Consider the following 19,272-nt stretch of genomic DNA (forward strand, 5'->3'; position numbering starts at 1 on the left):
GGACAGGGCAAGGCAGGACAGGGCAAGGCACTGGATGGCCACGGATGGTACGGTGTCCAAGGGGTGCCAAGGTGTCCCAAAGATGGCTGTGGTGTCCCACAGATGGCCATAGCATCCCAAGGTTATCCATGGTGTGCCAGAAGTGGCTGCAGTGTCCCTGCAGTGACCACGGTGGCCCAGAAATTGCCACAGTGTTGAAGGGTCAGCCACAGTGTCCCAATGTGGCTCCAGTGTCATTGGGGTGACCATAGTGTCCCAGAGGCGGCTGCAGTGTCTGAGAGGTGGCTGTGCTGTCCCAGGGACAGCCTTGGTGGCCTAGGGATGACCATGGTGGCCCAGATCTGGCAGTGGTGTCTCAGGGGCGGCCACAATGTCCCCAGGGCTGGCTGGGGACATTTTGGGGATGGGGTCAGGGCTAGAATGGCACCCCACCATCACGTGGCACCTGGGCCATGTCCCTTGCCCTGGCCAGCCCAGTGTCACCTCTGGGATGCTCAGCCCCACCTTCGCCATGGCTCTGATGCTGGTGTGGTACCATCAAACCCTGGGGCCTGATGAGAGCAGGGCAGTGCACCCTCACCCCGCACAGGGACATGCTGGGGGGACCAGCGGGGCCTGAGTCACCACACGGATCCCGCCACCCCAGGACTCACTCTGCAGCCCCCTCCCCAAGGGCACTCAGCCACCCATGCACCATCCTGCACCAATCATGCCACCGGGACCCCCACCCGGCCAGGGCTGCCCCGGGATCCCCCAGCCCACATCCCCACTTTGCACATGGGTGGCATAAAAGCAGTGGTGGGATTCCCTGGGGCCACGCTGTGGTCCCTATAGACACTATATCCCCCCATGGAGCAAAGCTGGGGGGGCTCTGCCCCAGCTGCTGTGGGGGCTGCTGTGGGGTGGGTAGCCCCAAGCCCCATAGTGCCCCTGGCAGTGTACACAGGGCTGGGCCAGGGCTCGGGAGGGGCACAGTGAGGGTCCGCTGTCTCCACCACCCCGGGGACAGCCCTGGGCTGCTCTAGAGGTCAGCCCCGAGGACAGGCCAGAGGCCACCAGCCACCAGCAGCGTCCACCGCTCCGGTGCTGACACCTGTGGGCAAGGGACCGTCCCTGCATGGCACCCTGCCCTGCATGGCACCCTGCCCTGCATGGCACCCAGCCCTGAATGGCACCGTGTCCCTGCATGGTACCCTGCCCTGAATGGCACCGTGTCCTGCGTGACATTCCGCCCCTACATGTCACCCGTGACTATGTCACCATGTCCTGACAGGTCACCCCAACCTGACATGTCATGCTGTCCCTACTCATCACTCCCTCCCTACATGGCACTGCTCCTGACATGTTACCCTGTTCCTCTGTCTCTTTGCCCTTACCTCATGCCCTGCCTAAATATCACCCCCTTCCTTTGGGGTGACCCCTACCTGTCACCCCAGCCTGGTCTTGTGGGGGATTTGGGGTTGGGAGCTGCTGGGGGAACAGGGCTATGTGCTCTTGAACCTGTCTGCCTCATGCCACAGACAGAGCCAGGCAGCACTGGGGTCCTTGTCCCATGGTAAGACCACCCGCCCTCCATCCTCCACTCCCCTCCACCCTCCCCATCATCTCCATCACCTCCACCAAGGCCTCCATCCCCCCCATGTCATCCCTCCCATTCTCCTTCCACCCCCCCTCCATTCACTGCTGCATCCCCCCTTTAACCACCCTCCATCATGCCTTCACTGAAGCTTCCACCCGCCTCCATCCCCTCTCCATCCCTCCTGCATCCCCCTCCACCCTCCCCGTCATCTTCTCCCCACCCCCTTGCATCCCCCCTCCATTGTCCCTTGTCTCACTTCCATCTCCCCTCCAGCCCTGCTGCATCCCCCTGCCACCCCCCTCCACCGTGCTCCTGCTTTTGTCCTCTGATCCCCCTCCATCACTGGGGCTGTGCCTGCGGCGAGGTGACCGTCCCCTGCCCCTCAAAGCTCCTCTGGGAGTCAGAGGACTTGGATTGCACCAGACAGCCCTTCCTATGGCAGCAAATACCCTAATTAATTAATTATGGGATAATCTCTGGTCCGGGGCACGGGTGGCTGCTGGGACTCGATTAACCACAAGAATGTTTAATCTCCCTCTGAAGTCCCGGCTGCCTTTCTCATAGGGTGCTGGGGATTATTCCCACTGGGCCACAAGGGAGGCACAGGACTGGGGTCCAGGACCTGGAGGCTGGGGTTTGCTGGGGCAAGAGGCACACACAGCCTGGGGCAGCTCAGGGACCCCGAAACACCACCAGGGCGGCTGGTGAGAGTGATGCTGGCCCTGCAGGAGATGGGCAGGGGGAGATATCCCTGTTCCAGCTGCCGGGCCCAAGGGAATTGCTTTGCCCCTGCTGGACTGCTAGGCTGCTGCCCTCCCCTGCCTCTCCTATCCTCCACCCTGCAGCCTGCATCCCAGTCCTGCAACCTGCACCCCACATCAGGTACCCTGCATCCCACAGCCCAGTTCTGAATCTATATCCCACATCCTGTACCCTTCATTGCACACCCCAGTCCTGCATCCCTTATCCCACACCATGTACCCTCCATCCCGCATCCCAGCCCTGTATCCTTCATCCCACATCCCACATCCCAGTCCTGCATTCTGCATTTTGCATCCCACATCCTGCACCCTGCATCCTGCCTCCCAGCCTTGCATCCTGCATTCTAAGCCCTGCATCCTAATCCTTCATCCCAATCGTAAATCCCATATCCTGCATCCCAGCTCTGCAACCCACATTCCACTCCTGCATCCCAGCTCTGCAACCCACATTCCAATCCTGCATTGTTTATCCCACATCCTGCATCCTGCATCCCAGTCCTGCATCCTGCATCCAATCCTGCATCCTTCACTCCACATCCTGCACCCTGCACCCAAGCTTTGCACCCCAGCCCTGCATCCCAGTTCTGCATCTCACATCCTGCACCCCAGCCCTGCATCCCACACCCCGCATCCCAGCCCTACATCCCAATCTTGCATCCCACATTCCAATCCCGCCCCCCGCCCCGCTCCCGCCCCGCGGTGTAGCAGCACAAAGGCCGGACTACAGCTCCCGGCGTGCCCGGGCCGTGGTGCGGGGGGAGCCGGGGCCGCGCACCCTCCCGCCCGTGTCCTGCCCGTGCGTGTGCGTGTGCGCGGCCGGCAGCGAATCAGCCGCTCCGCCCGGCCCCGCCCGGCCCCGCACACGGGCGGTCGCAGCGGCCGCGCTGCCATGAGCGAGCGCCCGGCGGGGCCGCCCCGCCGCCCCCCGGCTCCCGCCGCCCCCCGCCAGCTGGCCCCGGCCCCAGCCCCGGCCCGGGGGATGCTGCGGGGACGGTGCGGCTGAGTGCCCCCGCCTCCGCCGCCGCTGCCGCCGCCGCCGCCGCCCCGCCCGCCGCCGCCATGGCCGGTAAGCCCCGCAGCGGCTGCGAGGCGCTGAAGGTGGTGGCCCGGTGCCGCCCGATGAGCAGGAAGGAGGAGGCGGCGGGCTACGAGCGCGTCCTGGAGCTGGACGTGAAGCTGGGGCAGGTGAGCATCCGGAACCCCCGCGCCTCCCCCGGGGAGCTGCCCAAGACCTTCACCTTCGACGCTGTCTACGACGCCAGCTCCAAGCAGGCGGACCTCTACGACGAGACGGTCCGGCCGCTGATAGACGCCGTGCTGCAGGGCTTCAATGGCACCGTCTTCGCCTACGGCCAGACGGGCACCGGCAAGACCTACACCATGCAGGGGGCCTGGGCGGAGCCGGAGAAGCGGGGCATCATCCCCAGCTCCTTCGAGCACATCTTCACCCACATCTCCCGCTCACAGAACCAGCAGTACCTGGTGAGGGCCTCGTACCTGGAGATTTACCAGGAGGAGATCAGAGACCTCCTTGCCAAGGACCAGAGCAAGAAGCTGGAGCTGAAGGAGAACCCTGAGACGGGGGTGTACATCAAGGACCTCTCCTCCTTCGTCACCAAGAACGTGAAGGAGATTGAGCATGTGATGAACCTGGGGAGCCAGACACGGTCAGTGGGTAGCACTAACATGAATGAGCACAGCTCCCGCTCCCACGCCATCTTCCTCATCACCATTGAGTGCAGTGAGACGGGGCCGGATGGTGAGGAGCACATCCGTGTGGGCAAGCTCAACCTGGTGGACCTGGCTGGCAGCGAGCGCCAGAGCAAAATGGGGGCCCACGGAGAGCGCCCCAAGGAAGCGTCCAAGATCAACCTCTCCCTCTCTGCCCTGGGCAATGTCATCTCTGCCCTTGTGGATGGCAGGAGCACGCACATCCCCTACCGGGACTCCAAACTGACCCGCCTGCTGCAGGACTCCCTCGGGGGCAATGCCAAGACAATCATGGTGGCCACCTTGGGCCCAGCCTCTCACAGCTATGACGAGAGCCTCTCCACCCTCAGGTTTGCCAACAGGGCCAAGAACATCAAGAACAAGCCCCGGGTGAACGAGGACCCCAAGGACACATTACTGAGAGAGTTTCAGGAGGAGATTGTCCGTCTGAAAGCCCAGCTGGAGAAACGTGGCATGTTGGGGAAGAAGAGGAGAAGGAGCAGCCGGAAGAAGAAGGCAATGGATGGAGAAAGCGCTGCGGAGAACGAAGGGGAGGATGACAATGAGGATGGCCTGGAGAAGAACATGGAGAGCTACTTGAAGGAGCAGAAAGAGAGGCTGGAAGAGGAGAAAGCTGCTATCCAGGATGACCATAGCCTGGTGAGCGAGGAGAAGCAAAAGCTGCTTCAGGAGAAGGAGAAGATGATTGAGGATCTGCGGAAGGAGCAGGAGGCCACAGAGCTACTGGCCACCAAGTACAAGGTACGTGTTGCCACATGCTACTGGGAGCAATGCTGGGGGAAGACCTGCTTTGCCTCCAGCCCCTTGTGGGGTGCCTGAGAGGCTCCCAAGCAGGGTGTCCAAGCAAGGTGGGCTTCCAAGCAAGGTGCCCAAGCAGGGTGCCCAAAGGCAGCCCCATGCTCCCGTGTAGTGTTGGGCTGGAGTTGCCCTCAGACATGGAGCTGCATGGGGACCTTTTGTGGGAGCTCTGGGGGCGGTGGGGCAGGAAGGGCCATGGGGCAGTGGATCACTGGTGGCATGAGTTTGCTGTGTTCAGCTCTTGTCCCCCTCAGCACAACAAAGCAGCTTGCAGCGGGGCGGGGGAGTGATGCTGCACATTTGTTCCTGGTGGCCCCGGGAACACGCCCAGGGCTGAGGCTGGGGCCATGGCACTGCCTGCCCCCCATGTCCATCGCCATGGCTCCCACCCCAGCTTGGGGACGCTGGAGGAGAGGGGCCACAGCAGCCATAGCCCAGCCCTGTGTTGGGGACCGGGACTGCCCTACTGCCCCCCCACCCCTGCTCCCCTCCTGGTGAGGCTGGGGGGTCAGGTGTGAGCGCAGGGCTGGGACAGTCACGGTGATGGAGAAGGAGCCCCAGCACCCTGCCCCACTGTGTCACGCTCTGACACAGCCCCTCCGTCACCATGGTGGCCCGGATGCGGTGGCTGGGCTGGGGACCAGCATGGAGCCTTCCAGCCAGGGACATGCCTGGGGTGTCAGTCTCTGCTGGGGAATTCAGGGGCTGAGCAGGGGTATGCTTCCATGCCCTCCTCCCTGGCCAAAGCCTTCTTTGTTGCAGTCTCAGGGATGCGCAGCCAGGCCCAGGGATGTGCGGCCGTGTTCAGGGATGCATGATCATGCCCAGGGATGCGTGGCTGTGCTTGGATGCCTGCACAGACACCTGCAGGCTCACACTGTGACATGCAGCTGGGGCAGAGCCACGGGGGAGGACACAGGTTGCCTGCTGGCATGCCGGGTGTCCCATGCTGGGTGTCCTGGTGGAGCAGGATACTCGGTGTGGAGGGGGGCTCCCCGCAGTCAGTCCCTGCACTGTCGCCGCGGTGGAGTGCAGGTTGTCACTGGCAGCCGTCCAGCGTGGTGTCCTCGTCCGGCACGGTGCAGTGGAGCTGGCTCGGGGCCACCGCATGTCCTGTAACTGCTGAGTAACAAGGCAGGGCCGGAGGTGAGATGATGCTGAATCCTTTTTGGTGGCCTTTGGAGCTGCTCTGCATGCTGGCACCCTCCACCCGTGGCGGCACGGTACAGTCACAGCAGTGAGGTATTGCCCCAGGGGGCAAGAATCCCCACAGTGCCAGCAATGGAGGGCAGAGCCTGCTATGATGCTCACCCGACCGGGCATTGCCTGGGGCCAGGCAGGAGGCACCAGTGTGACAAGAGCCTTGTGTCCCTCTCACATGTTTAATGGCTTCATAGTGACTGTGACAATGGCAGATGTAGTAACTGGGGGGACACAGGGTGCCCCACACATGTGTGGGTGATGCAAGCTGGACGCTGTCTTGCTGTCACACTCGTGGGCTCTGCCTCTGCTATCTGGCACAGCCAGGGCCCAACCCTACAGTCTGGCTGGGACATGTGGCAGCTTGAAGAGGTGGGGGCCAGATGTGCACCATGGCACCCAGGTGGATGGGCTGTGCCTGCAGCTGCTCTGAGCCCCTTGCCCGACGGCTCCGCTGGGTGCCGATACAGGGGTCAGCGGGCAGGAAAGTGCCAGGGAAGTCATTTGGGTGCCGGAAATGAGCTCCTGTGAGAGGCTTAGCGTTCAATCTGCCCTAGGCGCTAAAGAAGATTTGGAGTCATCTTCGTTAAAAGTAATAAATGCTTTGGCAGGGGGAAAATGGTGGCGCTAAGAAACCCCCTAATCCCATGTGAAGGTGGCAGCCAGTGATTAACCCATGGAGAGGTGTGGCAGTGTGCTGCCCTGGCCAGGCATTGGCCCTGCGGCCGCCTGGTCTCCTCCCTGCACCCCAGCAGGGTTTGGAGGACACTCACCATCACAGGATGCAGTTAGAACCAAGACAAAGCAGGACAAGGGGTGACGGGCCCCTTAGCACCCCAGTGCCCCCAGCCCGGGTGCTCCGGTGATGGCACAGGGCCAGATGGGGGCAGACAGCCTTGGGAGTCTCATCTCCCCCATGGCTTCCCTGCAAAACACCCAGCCAGTGGCACCCAACTGAAGGTGGCAGGGCTGCGAGGAAGGAGGAATCCCCAGCAGCTGGATGGGCACTCAGGTGGGGATGTGCCCCATAGCACTGAATGGCTGCGAGGGTGGTGGAAGGTGGGAGCTGGAGGTATGGACATGGGGGTTGTCCCACAGGTGCTGCTTGTATGTTCCTAAACACCCACACTGCCTCACATGGGGACTGGGGAAGGGAAAAAACAGGGGGAAAAATAGGGGAAAAAACAGGGAAAATGAGTATTGTCCCAGATAGCTGTCGGTGTGATTGAGGTCACCAGTTTGCCTGAGTCTCCACCTCTGTGCCCAGAGTGGTGGCTGGGGGCACAGCACTCCCAGGAAGAGCCCTGCCCAAGGGCATGTGCTGTGGCACCAGTGAACACCGTATGTGGCACCCCCAGTGCTGGCATTTCCCATGGCGTGGCGTGGTGGCACCCCCCCCCCTCGCAGGGCCTTGGCTGTGTCAGTGGTGGGGTTCCAGGGGTCCAGGTGTGGGGAAGGAGCTGTCGGTGCTGCCGCTGTGTCGGGGACATCAATTTTTAAAGCCGTGTGTGGTGATTGGATCCGTCCCTGCTCGCGTCCCTGAGGTGCAGCCATGGGGGGCATGCATGCGTGCACACAGGCTGCGTGTGTGTGGATGCACATGCTGCATGTTAGTGCACCCCCATCGCACACGTGTGCGCACATGTGTGCACACACGTTGCAGGAGGACACACGTGGGCCCCACGCGTGGTGCGAGGCTGCTGTGGCAGCCCAGGAGGCCTCCTGGCCCCATGGTTTCCAGCCAGGGATGGCTGTGCACACGCATGTTGGATGTGTGCGTGTGTGTGTGTACAGGCACACATGAGTGTGCATACATGAGTGTACTCGTGTGCATCCATGGAGTAAAGGAGAGTATGCATGTGCGTGAGCACAAATGTCTGCATGCTTGGGCATGCTTGTAGCGATGTACGTGCACTGGTGTGTGTACGTGTGCATGTGTGCAGGGGGTTTGACTGTGCACAGGCATGTGTGTACATGGCTGTGTGCACGTACACCGATGTGTGTGAGCCCCTTTTCCCTTGGGAAAGCTGGCATAGGGGTGACAGGGTGGTATGGGATGCGGGAGTCAGAGCGGGTACAGATTTGACTGAGCCGTGGGAAGTGCTGCTGTGAGTGGTTTCTCTGCAGCATTTTCTCTGGCAAGTCCCAAGGGGCTCGGGGCAGAGCCCCCTGCCTGGCTTGGCACAGCTCGGCATGGCTTGGCATGGCTTGGCACTGCTCAGCACAGCTCAGCTGGAGGTGGGCGGCCTGGGCTGGGGCCCCACTGCCGGCAGCTGCCGCACATCCGCGGCGTCTCACTGGCTCGCAGCTGTGCGGAAGGAAGTGGGACCCAAAACAGCCTGGGCTCAGAGCCAGCGGCCCCGCGCCACGTCCCTATGGAGGGGGCACGTCACTCACACCCCCCGCTGCTGCACCCAGCATTAGGCACCGGGCTCGTGGTGTCTGTGTGCAGCCCCTCCCCATCAGAGGAATCATGTGCCGCACCGAAAGCCCCCACCTCCCTGAAAGCAGGGGTGAGGACAGAGCGCCCAGGACAGGGACCAGCGATGTGGGTGACCACCCGGCAAGAGTGGCCTGGTGCAAACCCCTTGGGGGTGTGGGGTGGTAGAGCCATGCTCTGAGCCCCCCACCCTGCTCTGCCCCCCAGGCGATGGAGAGCAAGCTGCTCATCGGCGGCAGGACCATCGTGGACCACACCAATGAGCAGCAGAAGATGCTGGAGCTGAAGCGGCAGGAGATAGCTGAGCAGGTAACAGCACTGGGGCCTGTGGGTGACAGGGGTGTCCTGAGGAGGCCAGTTCCCCCTCCTGACTCTGAGTGTTTCCCCCTGTGCTGCAGAAACGCCGGGAGCGGGAGATGCAGCAGGAGATGTTGCTGCGGGACGAGGAGACCATGGAGCTGCGGGAGACTTACACCTCCCTGCAGCAGGAGGTGGAGATCAAAACCAAGAAGCTGAAAAAGGTGAGAGCGTGGCTGTGGGGGACAACCACCCCTCCAGCCACCAGAGCCCTGGGGCTCGCTGCAGCCCTCAAGCCATGGGGCTGATGGTCTGCTCCTCTCCCCAGCTGTATGCCAAGCTGCAGGCCGTGAAGGCGGAGATCCAGGACCAGCACGATGAGTACATCCGTGTGCGGCAGGACCTTGAGGAGGCACAGAATGAGCAGACACGGGAGCTGAAGCTGAAGTAGGTGGTCGCGTGTCCCCTGCAGCCATGCAGGGCAGAATTGGGGTGCAGAGGGCAGAGCTGGGGGGCACACAGCAGAGCTGGGGTGTGTAGAGCAGAGCTCGGTGCTCAGAGCAGAGCTGGGGTATGCAGAGCAAAGCTGAGTTATGTGGAGCAAAGCTGAGTTATGTGGAGCAGAGCTGGGGTGCAGGGAGCAAAGCTGGGTTATGTGGAGCAGAGCTGGGGTGCATGGAGCAAAGCTGGGTTATGTAGAGCAGAGCTGGGGTGCGCAGAGCTGGGGTATACAGAGCAGAGCTGGGGTGCACAGAGCAGAGCTGGGGTATACAGAGCAGAACTGGGTTATGTAGAGCAGAGCTGGGGTGCACAGAGCAGAGCTGGGGTGCACAGAGCAGGTGGAGGGAGCGATAATGCCTGCTGACAGGGACACGTGAGCACTTCCACGTGAGCAGTGGCAGAAGGTGTAAAACATATTTACACCTCTTGAGCTGGGTGAGTCACACACAAGAGTGTTAAAAACTTGCTGAGAAAGGTGAGAAACCAGAAAATACAGAAGCAGAAAAGCCAGTACAGCTGCAGTGCGGGCTGTGGGTGAGTTATGGGACCTGACAGTGGTAACTGGAGGTAAGTGTCCCCTGAGGGTACCTGGAGACTGCTCTAGCCCCAGCACTTTCCTCAGAGGAAGAGCCTTTGGGTGGGTTCCTGCCCTACAGGAGCTCCTGGCACAATGGTGGCAAAGCCACGTTCCCCAGGAACTTCCAGCAGCAGATGCAGCTGCTGGCCCACCACCCTCAGTGGGTGTTTTCCCTTCAGCAATAACTGCATTCAGTGTCTTCACAAACCCAGCCTTGAGCATCTTGAGCATATATCTTGAGCATCTTCAAGATAAAATATTTATACTTTTACTAGAAACAAAATTTCACTTCGAATTTTGCTGCCTTTCTCTTCAGACATGATTCAAACTTTTTAAAAGCTGGCAACTCAGCGGAGCAACTCCTCAGCAGCGCAAAACAGTTTTCTGTAGTTGCGTGATTTCGCTCCCAAAATATGGAAAAAATTATTCCCCTGGGGTTCATTTCGCATCACTGAGCTTTCCTTTATCATCTGGTCAGGCAGCAGGGAGCGGACGGGGGTTCCTGCTGGAGGAAGTCTTGCAGAGCTGCCCATGTCTTCGCTCCTCTCTGATGACTGTCTTCCTCCGCCCTCCCTCTCCTGCCTCTCTGTCCTGTTGCCTCACCCTCTCAATTTCTATCCTGTTTCCATCTTCCGTATGTTTTCCCATTTCCCTGTGCTGTCTCCCTGTCTCCCCGACATCCCTTTCCTCTCCCTTTCTGACCTGTTTTTGGTCACTTGCCACATTAACTCCTTCCTCTCCTGCTCCTTCCCCATCTTTGCCCCCGCTCTGTCTCTTGGCCGGTCATTCAGGTACTTGATCATTGAGAACTTCATCCCACCAGAAGAGAAGAACAAGATCATGAACCGCTTGTACTTCGATGGTGACGAGGACCAGTGGAAGTTCCAGCCACTCGTGCCCACCGGAGGGTATGTCCCTGTCCCTGTCCCCAGCCCATGCACTGCCCCTTGCAGGCACAAGGCCTCTGCCTGCAGGGCAGGGATGTCCCAGGGGCAGGGGCGACAGCAGGGACCCAGGGATGCTTGCAGGTGCCTATGAGTGGAAATACTTTCCAAGCCAAGCCCCACCAAGAAGGGTCACCCTTCAGTCACTGCAGCTGAGCTCCATTCATCACCATTTGGATGGGGTTTTACTAGGTATTTATGTTCTCTACTACATGTTCCTCTCTTAATTTATTTTTCAGAAACAGCAACCAAATGAAGAAGCGGCCTACCTCTGCAGTGGGGTACAAGAGACCCATCAGCCAATTCGCCCGCGTGGCCATGGCCATGGGATCTCATCCTCGGTACCGGGTAAGTGAGGGGGGCGCTGCTGCATGCCAGGGGGACAAGAAGTCATTGGATAAATGGGATGGATGGAGGGATGGATGGATGGATGGATGGATGGATGGATGGATGGACGGACAGATGAACAGTGGGAGAGAAGGCAGAGTAAACAAGCTCATGGTGATTTGGGGTACATCACTTCAAGCTCCCAGCTTTATCCACCCACTTGGCAGGATAGGTGGCCATGATTTCAGCTGGTCCATGAGCTGCTGGCTTGGTGGATCTGACAGCTCCTGCTGTTTGAAAGGACAGGGCCATTCAGCCTCACCTGCTGGGCTCAGCCCCAGAGAAGACCAGACGAGCTGGAGCAGAGCCATGAGCCTGAACCCCAGTGTGGAGCTTGCCCTGTGGCTGTGGCAGCCAGCGGAGGGTCCCACTACCCGGCATGCTGGTCACCTTCTCTCAGTGGTGTGGACTTGACAGAGCTGGTGCTGTGTTGAGCCACGCGGTGACTCCTCATGTTGGTTTTCCCTTTGCCCTGTCCTACTGCAGGCTGAGAACATCATGTTCTTGGAGCTGGACCTCTCCCCTCCAGCCATCTTTGAGTTTGAGCGGAGCAGGGACCCGGCAGAGCAGGACCCCCGGGCTCTGCACCTGGAGAGGCTGATGCACCTGGACAGCCTCTTGGAGCGGCCAGTGGCCTCCCGGGTGAGGAAGTCCCGCTCCTGGTGAGTGCTGGTGGGGACCAGGGGGGACACATGAGTGCTGCAGTGCAGCCAGGATGCTCCATGTGGGCAGCGCGTGGGCTTGGGGCAGGCAGAGGAGTCATAGCAGAGCTGCAGCCCTTTTCCTTTTGGAGTTGAGCCTGGCCATGAGCTGTTGGGGTGTGATTAGGTTTTAAAATATGGCTGACACTGCTTTGGTAACAGTTGTTGGATGTGTATTAAAACCAGGTGATATCCATTTCAGTACAGGAAAGTCATAGACCTGTTGGGGTTGGTCCAGAGGAGGCCATAAGGATGCTCTGAGGGCCAGAGCACCTCTGCTCTGGAGACGGGCTGAGAGAGCTGGGCTTGTTCAGCCTGGAGAAGAGAAGGCTCCAGGGAGACCTTAGAGCAGCTTCCAGTGCCTAAAGGGGCTGACAAGAAAGCTGGAGGGGGGCTTTAGACAAGGGCCTGCATGGACAGGACAAGGGGGAATGGCTTTAAACTGACAGAGGGGAGATTTAGATGAGATATAAGGAAGAAGTTGTTCCCTGTGAGCGTGGTGAGGCCCTGGCACAGGGTGCCCAGAGAAGCTGTGGCTGCCCCATCCCTGGCAGTGTTCAAGGCCAGGTTGGACGGGGCTTGGAGCAACCTGCTCTAGTGGAAGGTGTCCCTGCCCTGTGGCAGGGGGTTGGAACTAGATGAGCTTTAAGGTCCCTTCCAACCCAAACCATTCCTGTGAATCTATGATATACATGTATCTCAGATGGCGAGACACAAGGTATTGTCCTGCCCAGCATATTAGGGGCATCCTTTGGTTCTGCCTGTATAGCAAATGATTGAGAAAAAGGATTTTGGGCAGAGCGGGAGGCAGGGGAAGGAGAAGGAAACCAGTTTTTCTCTGTTTGTCTCCCCATCCAGGTGCCAGACGCCGCGGTCACTGCCGTCCTCAACCACTCATGTCTCCCTCACCTGCAGCTCCCCGTGCGCTGCCACAACGCCAGCTCAGGAGTGACGTCCTGGACCCCTTGTCCCCTGCACTGCCTCGCAGCGAGGACTGTGCCCTGCCGGCAGCCGAGGAACGGGCCCCAGCCGGCAGCATCTCCACCGGTCCCAGTTCGTCTTTGTCTTCAGCTACTTTGTGTGCGCATGTGTTAGTGTGAGATGCTCACGAACAGCCCTCCCGGGGCGAGGGGAGCTGCGTCCTCCTGCCTTCCGCCCCCCTCCCCAATCTGGATCTGTCACTTTATTTATTTAACGTATTTATTTATGGAGTGGTTGATGCGCAGAGTCAGGAGATGCGGTCACACTGGAGGACATCCAAGGCTGGCAGCGGGCACCACGCGGATGCTCCTCAGGTACGCTCAGCTCCCAGCCCTCCCCGCTGGAGGACAGGGCTGGGGACACCACCAGGGTGGGCACTGCTGGTGTCCTGGTCACCGTCGTGCTTCACAGAGCTGGCAGGAGGCGGCAGAGGCCCCTCTCTGGTGGCTTTGGCAGAAGGTGAGGCAGCCCTGGACTCTGGTGCTGCGTTTGCTTTGCTGGATCCCAGGGAATTTGGTGATTTCTACAATGATTTGGAGACTTCCAGAGGGACTCTCCAGCCTGCATCAACACCAGTGGCAGCAATGACATCTCACTGACTTCTGGGCATGGCTGTCACTCCAGGAATGCCAGCTCCATCCACAGGGAGGGCTTGCAGATTAACCAAACCAAATCAGTCCTGATGGTGCCAGGACTTTGCTCACCTGTGCCGCGCTCTGGAGATGGCTGGCCCTGTCCTATTCAGTTGCCTGACACCTCGCTTGCTCCCATCTCTGACCAAGTGGGTATTTAACTCCTAGCAGCAAGAACAGGAGACGGAAATCTCTATCCGCTTCCACCCACCCCTCCTCAAGACACACATCGTCTGGGGAGCTGTGCTGCCTACATGAAACCAGTGGTGAAAGCATCCACCATGCTGGCAACTAGAGGCAGTGAAGAAACGCAGGACAAGGCAGTGATGCCCAGAGGAGTGATGTCAGCATCACTCTCCTTGGGCTGAGTAATACCATGTGGAGGTTACCTCATTGTTGGGAGAAATTTCCTGGTGTTGCATGGGTTTGTGGAGGGATGGATGTGAAACGGGTAATGGATAAGAAGAGGGCAAGCCATAAGGCTGCTCTAGCGATCTGAAACCCATCCCTCGCAGTAGCACACGTGGGTGCCAGGACATCATTCAGTGTCACAGGGTCATTCAGCTTTCAGCAATTCAATTGAGGGAAGGCAGGTCCTTGCTGAAGACCATTCCTGGCAGTGCCAGGCCAGCACCTGTGGTTTTACTGGGATGGCTTCCGGCTGCGCAGAGGTGGGGGAGATGCGTTTATTTGACAAGATCAGAATGAATGGGGAGTGAGCCCCTGGTTCACCTGGAAGGATGTGGGTCTTCACAGGGATACACGCTGAGGCCAGGCAGTGGGATGGGGCTTTGAGCCTGGTCTAGTGGAAGGTGTCCCTGCCCATGGCAGGGGGTTGGCACTGGATGAGCTTTAAGGTCCCTTTCAACCGAAACCGTTCTATGATTCTATGAAGACATAGGTGAGAAGGTGGCAGGTAGGGACTGTCTTCTGGCAATGGAGAGGGTTTCCTCTATTGGAGGATTGGTCACTGCTCACCTCGATGACTCCTGCACACAGGACCTGGGGTGAGGGCAGGAGAGGAGACAAAGTACAAGCACAGAGCCGGGCAGGTGCTACCCAACACGAATGCCCCATCAACATGCTCCACGTGTCCAGGCTGGGGCATCCACAGACCTTCCCATGCATGTCCTGACACATCCCCTGCACTGCCACAGGCTATCTTCTCCCTGTTCCCTGTGACATTGTCCTGCCTCATGTTCATGATCGTTGCCCTCTGCCACCATCTTCCCTTCCCCACTTGTGCCCTGTAACACCTTCTGCCTCCCTGAATCCCTGTCCCATCCCAGCACATGGCTTGTGGGCTATTATGGAGGGTGTAGGTCACTCCCAGGACTGAGCTTGCTCCCTTCAGGCAGCAGCCAGGTCTGGCTGTGCTCAGCCTGGGGAGAAGGGTGCAGGAGGAAGGACATTTAGGAGTGAGAGACGAGTTCCTCCCTCAGCATGGGTAAGGTCCTTGTGCCCGTGGGTACCACCAGCAGACACGGGTTCTCTGTGTGCATCCCCTGCAGCAAGCTGGCCGTGGTGTCATGATACACAGTGGATGAGAGACCCCGGGTTCCTTATTTATTTGTCAGGTTAGTGTCTGGGAGTCAGGGTCAGGAAGCACAGACCCCAGAAAAGGGAGAAGCTGCCTGCAGCATGGCCTGCAGGAATATATTTTCCTCCCTTTCTTGTTTTGTAATTGCCTCAAGTTCACCTTCAGCTGGATCAGCAGCTCAAGGAGCCCCAAGGTGATGGGCTGGCAACAGTCTCTTTTACCTCCATTCTCTACACAGGGCATGGGAAACAAAGCCCAAGAGCTGATGGTGTCCCCTCAGAGCTCCAGGCCATGGAGCATCATGTCGAAGGGTGGATGTGCTCCACGCAGGTCTCCCACGGCATGTGTTGGTCCTCATCTGTGTCACAGCAGTGGACAGGTCTGGGTCCAGTAGCACTGTGTCACGGAGGGACTGTGTGGGAGCCCTTCTGGCCGAGCACAGGACAAGTGTACGAGCACCTGGTGCAGGGGATGGGATGAGCCATTTTCAACATCCAAGCGTGGCTTGTAACATACACACCAAGTGCACAGGGCCAGCGATCTCCCGTGCGCTGGCTCCATCTCTCTCCACCACTGCTGATGACCTCCCACCCTCCTTAGCACAAACCCTGAGGAAGGTTGTGAGCAGACGCTGGCGATTTGAGCCGAGACCGGGCAAGCTTGTGGTGGCGTTTTCCCTCTGCCTCGGGTGGCTCCACAGCCTCTCCGCGTTGCTGCAGCAACCTCAGATGTATATTTGTAATGATCTTGGTCTTTGTATGTTGGTGCGTGTGTATTTACATATGAGTGTGTGTAGGTGTGTGTGGGTGCGTGCGTGTAGCCAAGGGATCTATTTACTGTCAATGTGAGTGTACAGGGGGCAGATCCCAGAGGGGGGACGGGGCTGGGCTGGGGCTTTTTTATTTTTGCTGTTTAATTGTTCAGTTATTTTGGGTTTCGGGTTTGGATGGGGGTGGTTTTTTTGCGAGGAGGGTGGGTTTGGGTCTGTTTCGGATTGATTGACAAGGTGAGGGCCTTGATTAGGACCAAATTTTCGTGCCTGTTGCTCTGGTGATCTATTTAGAAATCAAAAGTTTACCGTATGGTGGCCCATCCGTGTCACTCTACACATAGGAATATACATGACATATTATAAATATATATATATTATACATACCGTATGGAGCGAGGTCATTAATCTCACTCCCCCCTCTCTGGCTTTGGATGGACACCTCTTCAATATGCTGTAACGTAGCCTTGACCCAGTGCTGGGAACGACTGGAAAGTGCCGGCACCCTTCAAAAACTGGCAATGACACCAATAAAGGAATGAGCATCATTGCAAAGGGTGTCTGCAGCCTCCTTCATCCACAGCTCCAGCTGTCGGGAGTGCGCCAGCACTACGGCAGTGCAGATGATGCACTAATCGAAGTGCAGCTCCATGTCACATAGCCTGCTCGGGGGGATTTCACAGGCTGTATGTGTTGAGAGACAAGGATTTGGGATTAGGGCTCCTGCTGTGGCACAAACAGGGACACCAGTGCCCACCTTCATGGATTTCTCCATATATTTCTAGTGGAAGGTGTCCCTGTCCATGGCAGGAGGGTTGGAACTAGAAGATCTTTAAGGTCCCTTCCAACTCAAACCTAATTCTATGATTTCTCCTGTTTTGTGTAAGATAAAGTGTTTGTACTGAAACTAATTTGCGGGAAGCTTTGATAAGACAAGGTCTAAGGAGCAAAAGCTGGTTTTGCTGGGTATGAGCACCTGCTTTCTCTCTGAAAGTAAATTTATTAGCCCCAAGAGCACAGAGAGGTCCATGTAAAGTTGGTGAGTTGATTTTGAGGCAATTTCATTTCACATGCTCGCTTATTTCATAGAACCATGGAATGGTTTGGGTTGGAAGGGACCTTCAAGAAAATCTAGTTCCATTATGCTATGATTCTGTGATGATTCTATGGTAAGGAAGGGAGAAAGTTGGGTTTTGTCACATTCAATTTATCTCTCCGCTGCCACCCAGGGCGGCCTGCATTGCAGATCAGAAGAGCAAGGTCCCTAGGTGACACAGAGAGAATAAAAGGAGGAGAATGACAAATCAGAAGCATCATGCAGTCAGGAGCTCTACTTATTCTGAAGGATCTCAGAAATTGCCTGAAGGTGCAGGAAAAGGGAAAGGATTTTTCCACACCATGTATAACTGCCAAAAGCATTCTGAAACGTCAGCTTTGGCAAGACACGTGGCATGTCCGAGGGGACAAGAAGGCGACTTGAGGCAGGTAAAAATGCTCCAGTCAGCAACAACACTCTTTCCTTGCAAGTTCTGCAGTGACTGGTTGGTGATGTTACCATCTTGTGGGTGTTTGATTTTCTCTATGCCAGTGGCAGAGCATCAGCCTGGAGAGCAGCTGCTGGTTTGGCTTAAGAACATGGACATTTCCTCCATCTTTGCCTCTGTCCTGTCCCACACACAGGCAATGGCAAGAGGGCATGAGGGTTGTGCAGCGCTTGGATGCCCTCAGCTGCTGCATACCATGAATACTGATGATCCAAGTTCATCACATTTGCAATGCAGAAAACACCCAGACATGCCTGAGTTTTCCAGCTTAGCTGGGGTTTGTTTTGTTATTTGTTTGCTTGGTCTTAGGGGTTGTTTTATCTTTCAATGAATTATCTGCTGCAATTTCTTTGATGCCAACATTCAGTGGGTTTAGCAGTGAGGAGAATCTTTTGTCAGATTCAAGACCTCTCTGCTTCCCTCGAACAACTGTCCCTTGTAGTCCTACAGGATTACACAGAACCCTGCAGTTTTTACGAGCATATTGAACCAGGTTATAGAAATACAATTTGAAGAGCTGTGTCCCATCTACTGACAGTTCAAAAAACATAATTTTTTATTGAAATATATAAAATTGAGGGTAAATTCACTATAACAATTTTGGTTCCTTCCTTACTGCAATTCATATGGCTTTTCCTGACATAAATCTAAAGTTTATGCCCAAGATTTGGTATGGCTCTATATGCCAATATTTACATTTTAAAACGATTAACATAAGTGACAATTTGAAAGGCGCCAAACATCTACACCCCACCTTGGAAAAGGAAAATGCCTGTGAAGGCTTGTTGCCCCTCCATGAGTGCCGTGTCCAGGTACAAAGTAGAAAAGTATATGTGAGGGGACCAAGGGCCACAAGCATGGTACAAACTGAAAGATCAAGAGAGGTAGAGCTGAACTAGCAAAGATGTAACATACGCAATAGACACTTGAGTGGCCTGGTTGTTGTGGTGAAGATCAGAGGTAGAGTAGCTACTTATAACTTAAATAAATCCTGACATAATCCCCAGTGTTCAGATTCTGTTTGAAATGGAAACCCCTTTTGAAGACATGGGTTGAAAGAGCTGCAGAAGAACCAGCAAGAAGCTTGTGTGACTCTAAACAGAGGGTGAGTGGGATAGGACGAAGGCAGATGGCCACCAAGGCAAGGGCCACAGCCTGCAACAACTACAGGTAATTACTCCCTGAAGAGCATCCAGCTCTGCTTTCAAACTGTTAGAAGATGGTTTGAGCGGGCCCAGACCTCCTGGGCAGGGGTCATGGCAGAGCCATTGCTGCTTGCTGTGGTGTAAGACATGGGTTTGGAGTGGGACACTTAGCAAGAGATGCATTGGGTTACTCCATGGCTAGTGACCGCTGCAGAGCAGCTTCTGGTAGTGCTGGTCTCCAGACCAGATTCACTCTTACATGCGGTCAGTGACGTGAATTTAGGACTCTCTGCCTGGAGTGTAATTGGGTGCTAGAACCAGGGTCATCAAAACAACATTTGTGCTGGGAAGGGCCGAGGGGTGACATGGCCACACCTTAGCCTCCCATGCCAAGGATAGAAGGATGTCTCCAGTGAAATTTATACAGATCCTGGTTCTGCTTCTTCCTGCTCTCCTCTTGTGTGTGAAGTATGAGGCACCCAGACATTGACTTGCCTCCGAACCCTCCAAAACACTTGGAGGTGTGGTTAAGATATGCCATGGGAGCTCAAAACAACTGGTTTATAATCGAATGGTTTATCTCTCAGTCTCATTCAAGAAAACCAGTAATGTTTGTGGTTACTGAGCCTGGCTTCTGCTTCAGTCCTACCCCGTCATTCTGGATGGTGCTTGTAAAGGTTCTGCTGATCTCCCATGCTGGCCCCAGGAGCACATACGTACGGGGCGCAAGGACGGCCAGGACTTC

General features: G+C 57.1%; 1 protein-coding gene across 1 annotated transcript; it reads left to right on the top strand.

Moving 5' to 3' along the window:
• Window positions 1-3,194: 3,194 nt before the first annotated feature.
• Window positions 3,195-16,869, top strand: KIF3C (kinesin family member 3C). Its single transcript, XM_030489113.1, has 8 exons — window positions 3,195-4,812; window positions 8,717-8,818; window positions 8,908-9,030; window positions 9,135-9,253; window positions 10,676-10,792; window positions 11,068-11,176; window positions 11,702-11,877; window positions 12,775-16,869. The coding sequence occupies exons 1-8, from the start codon at window positions 3,400-3,402 to the stop codon at window positions 12,866-12,868; spliced, it is 2,253 nt and encodes a 750-aa protein (XP_030344973.1). The 5' UTR covers window positions 3,195-3,399; the 3' UTR covers window positions 12,869-16,869.
• Window positions 16,870-19,272: the final 2,403 nt, after the last annotated feature.

The sequence above is a fragment of the Strigops habroptila genome, chromosome 6, assembly GCF_004027225.2.
Source record: "Strigops habroptila isolate Jane chromosome 6, bStrHab1.2.pri, whole genome shotgun sequence".
NCBI lineage: Eukaryota > Metazoa > Chordata > Aves > Psittaciformes > Psittacidae > Strigops > Strigops habroptila.

Coding starts and splice junctions, on each gene's coding strand:
- KIF3C (XM_030489113.1), top strand. CDS start 3,400: ATGGCCGGTAAGCCCCGCAGCGGCTGCGAGGCGCTGAAGGTGGTGGCC. Junction 9,031..9,134: donor AAACCAAGAAGCTGAAAAAG/GTGAGAGCGTGG, acceptor TCCTCTCCCCAG/CTGTATGCCAAGCTGCAGGC. Junction 9,254..10,675: donor ACACGGGAGCTGAAGCTGAA/GTAGGTGGTCGC, acceptor CCGGTCATTCAG/GTACTTGATCATTGAGAACT.